This window comes from Pterocles gutturalis, unplaced genomic scaffold (genome assembly GCF_000699245.1).
Source record: "Pterocles gutturalis isolate BGI_N339 unplaced genomic scaffold, ASM69924v1 scaffold1591, whole genome shotgun sequence".
In the NCBI taxonomy this organism is placed as follows: Eukaryota; Metazoa; Chordata; class Aves; order Pterocliformes; family Pteroclidae; genus Pterocles; species Pterocles gutturalis.
Window position 1 is genome coordinate 61,567 of NW_010105167.1, and position 10,711 is coordinate 72,277.

Here is a 10,711-nt window from a genome sequence, read left to right on the forward strand (position 1 = left end):
CTGAGGCCTCTTTTTAAGAGAGTAAGCTTTCCTTAACAAGGTGCCACATACGTCTGTCAATTTTTCTTCCTGTCTTGAATCAGGATCTTGTTCCAAAAGCGTGTCCTACCTGGAAAATGTAGTAGTAAAGAATGAAGCACTATTCTTGGCAACTGCAGTGGATGAGAGATTAACGTGGCAGCTAACCAAGTTAATAAAAAAGAAATGTGGTGGTCACTCCTCCCCGTCTGGTTGGACAGGGAAGTTTTAGGAAGGATTTTCCAACTTCTGAAGGGCAAGTATGGACACTTTGGTTCAAACTGTTCAAAAAATAAATCTTTTCATTTACATGTCAAAGAACCCCTCACTGAAATATTTTAGAAAAGAGAGCAATATCTCTCCCTTTTGACTGAAAATCAAGGAAGTTGAAAAGGCTTCATTTGTAAGTGTTGTGTTGCTTTTTAAGGAACAGCTGTCTTTAGCAGATCAACTTTAGGCATGATGGGCACAGCTTACAAGGAAACTGTGGGTCCCTTGTTTCCAGTTATGCACAGTGGAATTTTAGCTGTGCAGCTGAAAACCTGACTCATCATTTCTCTAGTAATACTATAACTTTGGTCACCCCAAAGTAATGGCTAGGTTTCAAATTTTTTGTCCTGTATGTGATGTTCTTCAAATCCCCTTTGAAACAGTTTCCACTGTTATTGAGATGGCTTTGTGCTTCCCAGGTGAAAATCAAGAAGCAGTGGCACAAGTACTATGCAAATTGACATAAAATGACAAAATGTCCAAAAGCACTTTATTTTTTAATTTATTTGCTTTTATTGATTTTAAGACCTTTAAAACCTTTTAGCTGTCTCTGTAGTTCCTGAGTTTAACCGTGAAAGAAAGTACTGGGTGGAAACATCACAAAATCTTTCATAATGTAGAACCAGCATGTCAAAGCAACATTTCCCCAAAGAACGAAACCCAAATCTGTAAGGATCAAGCCTAGCATCAGATCAAGAAAATGGGCCTCCTCTGGTGCTTACACAGAACTGAACTGTGCCAGCAGCTTCTGTTTTAGGAAAGAGCCTGTTCATTCTCACTGGAAAGATACTATTTTAAGTCCAGATTTTCAATGGTTTATTCCCACTCTACCTGAAAGAAATTGGTATATACAGAATTAATTCTATGCATTATCTTTCAATCTTCACTGCTCATCTTGGAAGCATAGGATGTTTAGTCGCAACCTCGTGCTCTTCTGCCACTAAAGGCTCTACAAACCCTGCTGGAAAGCATCCTACAGTCAACGAGAGATGAGACAAAAGGTGGGAACAGGCACAGAGGGAGCAAGGAGATAGTAGTGAGCTAGCCCATGGTCTCAGGTCTCTCTTGTTCTATTACATTTACAATTTTGCAGTCCTACGGTTAAAGAAAGCTGAAGTCAAGCTCCATTCGGCCTCAGGACTGTTTGCAGAGAGCTTCTCTCCGAGTGGGAGGGGCACCATAGCATGAAGTAGTAAAACACTCCCTTTGAGGTTTAACAACTGGTTTACAATGTCTGGCATCATTGAATGAGCAGCAGGAGGCACTGACATTTCAACAGGATACAGCAGGAAGGGTTGCATGAGGACAACAAAAACACAGGTTGCTTGTGTTTGATGTGGTGGAGAAAGGGGAGCCAGCAGAGACGTCAAAAGAAAATGTGCAGTACTGAGTCACAGAGGACACAGGCTAGTTTTAGACCAGCTAGACTCACAGTTTTGCGTTGATTTGGCCATGGTAGTTGATTTACTTTACAGAGAAGAAAGGTAGAAGGTAAAGCTTGAGTGGAAAGATTCGTGTTAGCCCTCATCCAAGTTGAGCTCCCACTAAAGAGCCAGGCATTGTTACACATACAGATAAATATGTTTAAATGTTTTTACCAAGCCCATGTGTAGTTTTTGCACCAGAAAGAAGACAGAAAGCTAGGAGGATAAAAATGTGGAGAGACTAAATCAATCAATGCCCTCAGGACACAGTGTCCAGAAAGGATGGCCTCAAGAGAGAAGGAAAGAGATGAGCAGATGCCATGTAATTTAGCAGGTTTTCCTCCATGTCCACTGTCTCTACAAGACCTTCATGTCTCTTCTGAGAAGTTTGTAGGTGGGTTACAGGGCTGGAAATGGGGTTCATGGGTGCAAATGTTACCTGAACACTGGAATCCTTCTCCAATCACATACTATTTAGCCACAAAGCCTTGTTCATCTGAAGCACATAGTTGGCATTTTGAAAGCTCTAGTGAGAAAAGGCAATGCAAATCAAATCCAATCCCAGAGAATGACAGTTGCATTAACAGAGAGAGAAACATGAGATATCGTCCATCATCTTGGAAAGAATTGGTGGCTTAGATCTGGGTCTCTGCTGGCCTGTGAGACATCCTCAATCCAGATTTTCAAACCCCAGTGTAAGTATGTTTTGCTGTGTTTATATGTATGGGCTTGGGCCTGGCATCTTGAGCCAGAACATTATTCTACGAACCAAACAAATCCTGCTCTTACAGCCCGTGGATGAATGGTTTACCCAACCCTAAGGAAATCCATATAGTCAGTAGGGCTGCTACAGAAACGCCTCCAGAACACAGAGGAGGACATCCTGTGGGGAGGACAGGTTACCAGTCTTCAAGGAATTAGACTTGCAGTGGAAATTACTATCTGGAGGGCTTCAAGAACGTTAACGTTTGCCAGAAATAACCTAGTTGTTAAAGGTCCTGTCTGTGCTGGAAGATAGACTTGTGTGACACAACATGTCCCTTCTTTACTTTTTAGGAGTTTTCTCTCTGTTATTCTGATGAATCCATTCTGGTTTTTTTCTAGGCAAAAAGCCTTGGCTGCTACTGGACAAAAGACAATAGAAGATGCTGCAAAATGGTAAGAATCCGTGATTTCTAAAGAGTGCTTTCACATTAAACCTGACTAAAAATCCTTGTTCATATGCTGATTCTGTCCCTGAACTTGAGTTATTTCTTAATATTATTATTTTAGTTCACGAAGAGAAAGAAATAATCCAATTTGTACTTATTCTGGGAAGCAAGGTTATTTGCAAAAGGCCCGGGGTAAATCAAAAAAGCTGGGGAGGCAATGGCAGTCTTGGGCAGAAGCAGCTACTTTTACCACAGTGTTGTTAATCAGTTCATGGGGCTGGCCACTATGGGCAGACATTTCTCCTCAGTTTTAAGCCTCCTGCTTATTTATGGCCGTGACCGCCAAAGGTCTGCTCACTACTTCTGCAAAGGGTTCCCCGGCTCTGAGCCAGGATTGTGGGCATGCAAGGGGGCATGTCTGGGAACGCTCTGGGAGCACTCATGGGGTAAATGTCCTCCATGCCTCACCACAGCACTCATGCCTCGTGGTGTGCGCCCATGGGCAATAGGCACAGGGCCCAAGGGGGGAACCTGGACCCTCTGTCCCAAAGGAAAGGAGGAAGGAAACAGGGAAAATGTCTGTAAACCCATGGCTGCAGTTACAAATGTGTGCAGTAACAACATGGGGTTAAATGGCAATGGCTGAAGGTAAACAGCTTATCTTCTTCCATTGAGAAAGGCTCCTTATAAATTAGCTGCAAGGCTGATGGTCAGAAGGAGAGTCAAAATCACTTGTTAGTCTTGATCTCTGCAAAGGTTTTTCCTCTGTGCTAAGACTCTCATGGAGTATTCATATGTTATTGATATGGTGATAATTTATTTTCTTGCTTTAATCCACTTTCATATTAAATTCAGTCTTTTATTCCAGGTTCTTTTTTTTTTTCCTTTTTTTTTTTTTTTTTTTTTGCTTCTCACAATCCAACAGCTGCAAAGCCAAACACCAAACATACTGCATGTGAAGAACAAGGTGAAGAATATCAGGGGACAGGAGTTTCTGTTCTCTGCTTGTGCATTTTCTGATTTGTCATTTGCTTTTGTTAGGGTTGAATAAAAAGACTAGCTCTTTTTATTACTCTTTAGAGTATTTTTTTAAATCTTCAGTGAGTTTTCATTTTGTTATTCTTCAATATTTTCTACCCATTGCTTCTTTTTCCTATTTCAGTCCCCTGTTTCCAGTCATGAAAATGGGGGGGGATGAAAAAACCCAAAAACCCATAAAATAATCTTTTTTTGTTTTCACACATTGAAAGAAGTGAAGACACATAATAAAATGAAAACTACACAAAAAATAGGCAGAAAAGAAAAACATTCTCCATTAGTTAGTATTCTCCGTTAGTACTTCAGAGAGAAAATTTGTAAGGAGCTTTTATTTTAGGTTTTCATTTGTAAGAAAATAACAACCTTGTATTTCCTTTTTCTAGTCTCTGCTGTGGATGCTTTCAACCACAGGAAACAAGGGTAAGCGGTGCACACACTTACTCTCTGTGACACGCTCTTGATTTCAGGTTGCACTCCCACTGCAATGATCCCTCTTTGGATGACCCAATCCCTCAGGAGTACGCTCTTTACTTGTGTCCCACCGGCTGTTTGTATAACCACCTGCAAGAGTTTTGGAAGGAGAGCAAGCGCCAGTGCGGGAAAAACAGAGCCCATGAGATTTTTCCACACATCACTCTCTGCGACTTCTTCACGGTAAGGCACAAAAGACATACGAGGATCAAATATCAACTACCAGTGAAACTGGGCAACCTGCCATTGTCTTACACCAGAACTTCTCCTTCGTGATCACACTGGCGTGACCCAGGTCCAGGCATGCTTGCTTGATATTTGAGTGTTCAGCCCCTGCATAGGCACCGGGGGCTTTCTTCCCACCACCCACTTTAGTGACCCACCTTAGGCCTGGTCATACCTAAAAATTGCCTGTGGGGGCCAGTGGGATGCTTCAGGGTAGCTGAGTGACACATGCCTAGCATCCACCTAGAGCAACCCTCTGCAGTCCAGGCTGCACATGGACCTGCCCGCAGCAAGCACTGCTCCCCACGTGCAGCTATTGGCAGGCTTCAGAGACTGGGCTCATTGCTGCATTGATCTAAGATGTTGAACCTTCCCGGTCAGGGCAGCAGTGGCTGCCTTCAGACAGCCATGCAGTGATGACGGCATTACCATAGGATGTAGACAATTTTGGTGTTATGACTATGGGAATCTCAGGGAAACCCCTGCCTTCCCCAGAGAGCCACAGCCAGAAGGTTGTTGCTATGGTGGCATGTCCTGGTCTTTACCCTTTTTATTGAAGCTTGGATGTGGTGATAAAGAGAGAAGCAGAGCGTGCAGGCATGGAAAGAGCAAGGATAGCCAGACTGGATTCCAGCAGTGCAACTGAGTCGCTTTGCCAATAATTTAACATGAAAGTTGGGCTCCTGAGCTGGACTCCTGGTGGGCTGTTTTCTGGTTCTAGAGGAGCCTGGCTACTCTTCTCCTAGGTGGCCTACTGAACAGTAGAGGTAACCCAAATAGAGGTAACCCTCTAGGAAACTTCACAGCAGAGCTGATTCTCTTGCACAGGTAAATATGCCAGTATCAGCAAAGATCATCAGTCACTGATCTGGAAGAACTCTGGAGCCACCTGGAATCCAGTTTTCGCATGTTGATGGTGCAGCACATGAACATCAGCTGCAGCTGAGATGTGCTGAAACAGAAATGAGCTAGAGCAGCTGGACAAAATCATTCTGTTAATCATATTTTTATACTAAATTATGACACTAATTATAGACAGTGAAAATAAGAGTATTTTGTTGCAAAATACTGAATGGCACCCCGTGGCGGTTAACCACAATTATACAGAACAAAAGTCATTAATTAATAACAAATGCCATGCTCTTGAAAGGTGTCAAGTTTAAAGGCCTGTTCCTGGAAGAGACACCCTCAATTCAGCAACCCTCACCCTTGCACATCTCAGCCCCAATTCAGGCAGCATATTTCTAGGGATAATTGCACCCTCCGGTGCTGTTCTCTGCCCCTTGGCTGTCAGCAAGAGCTGACCTGGGCACTCACAGGCAGCAAGCGAGACTCACTGACCTGGCTCCCACCTCCTTCCCCCAGCCTGGCCCTCTCCTGTTTCCTGACTCATGTCTTTTGCAGCTGGTAGACTTGTCGGCTGCAGAGGAGCCTGCTGCCCTGGTGCAGGACCACCCCCAGCCCCTGTCCCCTTACATCCCAGTCTGCCCAATGCCCCCTTGGTGCATCCCTCCCCCTTGTGGCCTGAGAAATGCTAGAGAGAGAAAGACAGTCTAAGCAGGGAGGAGCTTCTTCTCTTCTGCTCTTCCCCTTCAACAGCTTGACCCAGTGTAAAGGCTAAATGGAGCAAATAGCCCTGTGGAGGAGAATAAAGCAGCACAGAAATGGAGCATCGTTAATGTTCCTGTCTGTGGCTGGATGGCACAAATTCCGTCTTTGTCTCTTCATGTCTTAAATTGCTTAATTGACACTTTCTGTGGAAGCATGGCTCTGTACAATCCTTTAATTTGCTGTGATTAGAGCATTAAGGATCAGAATGACAAAGATGCCTGATGAATTTTCCCAGGGATGTTGCTCAGCACCTGAGATCTTGAAGTTTGAGCAGGAGTCAGCTAGACTGTTTGATAACAACAATGTAAATTCTTACTTAGAATTGAAGAGGGAAATCACGATCCCTGCCTCATTTCAGAGAGGTTACAGCACACCTATCAGGTGGTAAATTCTTTTGGCTCTTTCCTACCCAGGCTAAGTACACCTCCTGGTAGAAGGCTCCATCTCCTGTTATAGCACCAGGCTACTGTGCTGACCAAACAGCCCAGTATTAATGATTTTAATACCAGGAATTTCAGGCAAGTTTGTACGTGTGTTATCTTTCTTGGGAAATCTGATGCCCACTCATTTTTCTGTATTGCTGTTTGAGACAGGCTACGATAGTGGCTGTTGAGCCAGTGGGTAAAGCCTGATCCTCCTCTGTTTTGTTTCAGTGTGAAGACCAGAAAGTGGAATTATTGTATGACATCTTAAAGCGAGTTGGTAACAGCTTTTCACAGTGCTTTCCGACATCTATTTCCCTATCACTACATTCATCCAGCAGCTACCTTGGCTTCTTCATTGGTGACAGCCATGCAAACGTCCTCAGAGAGTTTGCTGTGGCATTCTCATCAGAAGCTTCGGCCCTGGCAGGTAGGACCAACATCAGAGGGAAAATGGCCAGGTCGTAGGACAAATGCTTAGGCATGGTACTGAAAACATCTCCTGTGCCTCCAGTGGAGCTTACCTGATGTTTTACTGCCAGCAAGCGCCCTTTACTCATACAGATTTGCAAACAACATGGCTAGGGGAGCATGTTTTAGACTTTGAAGACACAGTGCTTTTGTGTGGAAGCTGAAATGGTTGGCTATGTAACTTGACAGGCCATCAACCGGGATTTCCAAGATGGGCAGGGATATAATTCCTATTCCCAGCCCTCCATCCCCATGGTGCTGTGGCCCAGTCTGATGTGTTGGCTGCATCCCTGATAAATAGGTCCTAATCCCCACCTCAGTGACATCCAAGGGAAACTGCATCACCAGTGGATAATGAAGGGACACAGCCCCAGCATAGCTTTGTCTGGGAGAAATGAGTTCAATACATCTCAGACTGGGAGAGGAATTCAAGCCCTGTTCATTTTTTTTTTCTCTCCCAGCTGAAGCCAGGGACCAAATCCAGTCCAGATCTGTGAATTATTTTGGCATGATTAAAACCATGACTTTCTGCAAAACCATTATTCAGTAAAACTGTGATCCACTCCACTGCTAATTACTGTGGTATTTCCTGCATCATGCAAAGTATGTGGGATAAAACAAGAAGAAGAGCTTTCCATGACCTTTACTTTTATGTTGTGATGTGATTGTTTCATTCCTAGATTGCCATGTGAAGCCTTGCCTAAAGCAGCTCCACCTTACCTTGGCTCACAAGTTTTATCCTCACCATCAGAAGACTTTGGAACAACTGGCCAAATGTATTAACCCAGGGGAGACTTGCCAGTGGGTAGCTGCTCTCTACTCACGGGACATGCGTTTTGTGCACTATCAGGTACTGTCACCAGATTTATTTGATTTCCTGAGCCCTCAGTCAGACTCTTTGCTACAGCCATCTTGCTTTTTTTTCATGAAGAAAACCAGTGCATGCACAACACAGTGTCCCAAAAAGCACGGTTGTTTCAAGTACCTCTTTGGATCGAAAAACTGGAATCAGTAGAAGATACCCTTATGGTAGTCTGTTTGACCTGTATGTCAGGAAGGTCTAATTTCAAACTCCAGCAAAAAAAATAATCTTACCATGACATAAGAAAATAAAAGAGACAGGAAATTATGATCCTTGAATATCTGCTAGGATCACAGCTTTGCAGTAAAATTCCATTCAGTAAAATTATCTTTCTTGATTGTTCCAGCCATAATGAAAACTGAAAAGATTAAATATTAAGAAGCAGGGCACAGTTCTCATTGATGATTTTCTGCTTAACAGACTCTTTGTTAAAACCAGTCAACATTTTTCCAGTTCTCATTTCCAAATTTAAATTATGGAATGATCAACATTTTTTAGTCAGATCGGTTTATCACTTTGTCACAAGTTTCATATTGGATTTTGGTCACACTCAGGAGAGCTGCAAGTAATCACAAAAAATAGCTGATAACACTTTTTCTATGCTTCCTTTCAAATAAGTCTGTACTATTTACAGGAAAAAATATTTTTATGAAAAGGCCTATTTTTACACATACTGCAAATGCAGTCTTGTCTTCCTTTTTCTCTGCCAAATTGCCATTAAAGAGCAAGTTGCAGAGTGTAAAATAGTACTGGTTGCTACGTCCAGTAGAGAGTTGAGCAAGCATCCCCTGACCCCGATACCTGTTTCCGCCAGACGCTGAGGGCCCTCTTCCAGTACAAGCCCCAAAACATCGACGAACTCATGATCAACACCGGGGACTTCATCTATGTTGACCCGACGCAGCAGTCTGACGTAAGCGAAGGCTGGGTGATTGGAACCTCGCATCGGACCGGTTGCAGGGGTTTTCTCCCTGAAAACTACACCGAGAGGGCCAACGAGTCAGACACGTGGGTTAAGCACAGGTGAGTCATGGCTGTCTCCACAGGTGTCAGGGTTTCATGGCTGTTGCTTACTTTATGTCAGCTGCTCTTCCTGCTGGGAGGCTGTGGCAGCATTGCTCCTCACTGTGAGCTTTGAGCAACCAGGCAGAAGCTGGAGGTGGGGTGGGCAGAGGAGAAAGGGGTCCTGGTGGTCTGGGTGGGATGCTGAGACTTTTGGAAGAAAAGACACAGGACACACACCCACAGACACACAGAGTTCATCAGTTCAGCTGCTTAAGGAATGACCCCCATTTGCTCTTGTATAACCTGAACATCCTAATGAATTTTAAGAGACCATGTCCTGCCAGGCAGGCTGAGCCTTCAGCCTGGCTCACTGCTTTCTTCTCTCTTCTTTTTTTCTCATCAAGTGCTTGCAAGGTTAACTTGAAATGAAAACACACAAAGGTTACTCCACCACCTTAAGCTCACCCTCATCTTACCCTGTATCAGCAGGCATCTGCCTGTCTTCCTGCACTTTGCTCTGCAGCTGACAGCATGGGTGATGCTACTTGTAGATTAGATCTGATTTTTCTAAGCAGGGAGGTGTAGGTACACTTCTTGCCAAGTTCTGAGAGACAGAGAGGAGGCAACCAGGTAGTATTTCCTGTCTGAAGGACACATTTTAGCAGGGTTACACCCAGTATATTGCCATCATTTCATATTATTTTAGCCTTAATTTTACTGGGGAGTTCTAAATCAAGAGCAAAGTGATAGAGTGAGTTACAAGTGTGTGAAACATATTGAATGGAACATGAATTCTGGCTTTCGACACCTGTAGACAAAATCATGACTTAAAAATCCCTTCTGTTTCTGTGTGCACCCATATGTTGGGGTGTGTGTGTGTATTGCTTCTACTTTTTCTACAGGGAATATGTTTTTGTAACAGCTTCAAGATCCTTTACCCAAACTGAAAGTGAACCCAATGTAAAGCTGAATGGAGAAGTCCATAACCCTAGTATATCAAGGAGTGTAACCAATGTACTTTCTCTTCAGGTAATTGTTTTTTTTTCATTTCTTATCTTTGCCATGTGTTTGTGCAGATATACTATTAACTAAAAGCATTTAGTAAATTTAATAGTATCTTCCTTTTCTGCCTCACATTTTCATGTTACGTTGTAATGCACATATATACACACTCTCATACACTCATACTGTATGGTATATCTCATAAATATTTTGTAACATATATGATGTATACTGCTCTTGCCTTCTTTCATAAAAGTCTTCTAGTTCCTGTCATAATAGCACAACATATGAGTTCTCTGCTCAGGTTTCTCTGTGCAGAGGTATGGCAACACATCTGACAAGTGAGACACCAGCACAACTTGCCCTGACTTTCATATGGGTTCACAGCAGAGTAACTAGAGCAGAAATAGGCTCATTGTTCATTGTTACTTTTATGCACAGATTCTATGGATGTCACCTTGGTGGCTTACGTGGTCCCAGATCTTAGCACATCTAAGTGTTTAATTTTCTTTTGCATTTTTAGATACATAGCTAATGCAAATAACCACGTAGAACTGCAGCAGAAGAACAGCTAGCTGGAAAGGTTAGCAGCACTGATGGGATAACATTTTTGACCCAGATTCAAAATCAACAAGTATCCATTTCTTCCCAGGTTTTCCACTGGTCTTTTGATAGGAAGAGCAAAACAAATAAGGACTCTGGTTTTTTACCTACAGAACATTGGCACCTGCACTGCCTTTT

General features: G+C 43.2%; 1 protein-coding gene across 1 annotated transcript in view; it reads left to right on the forward strand.

Moving 5' to 3' along the window:
- UBASH3A (ubiquitin associated and SH3 domain containing A) overlaps positions 1-10,711 on the forward strand; it is a 21,764-nt gene that overhangs the window by 578 nt on the left and 10,475 nt on the right. Inside the window, 6 exon segments of the mRNA XM_010087258.1 lie at positions 2,817-2,870; positions 4,369-4,555; positions 6,862-7,060; positions 7,782-7,951; positions 8,778-8,986; positions 9,871-9,997. Of these exon segments, the coding sequence (XP_010085560.1) occupies positions 2,817-2,870; positions 4,369-4,555; positions 6,862-7,060; positions 7,782-7,951; positions 8,778-8,986; positions 9,871-9,997 (946 nt within the window).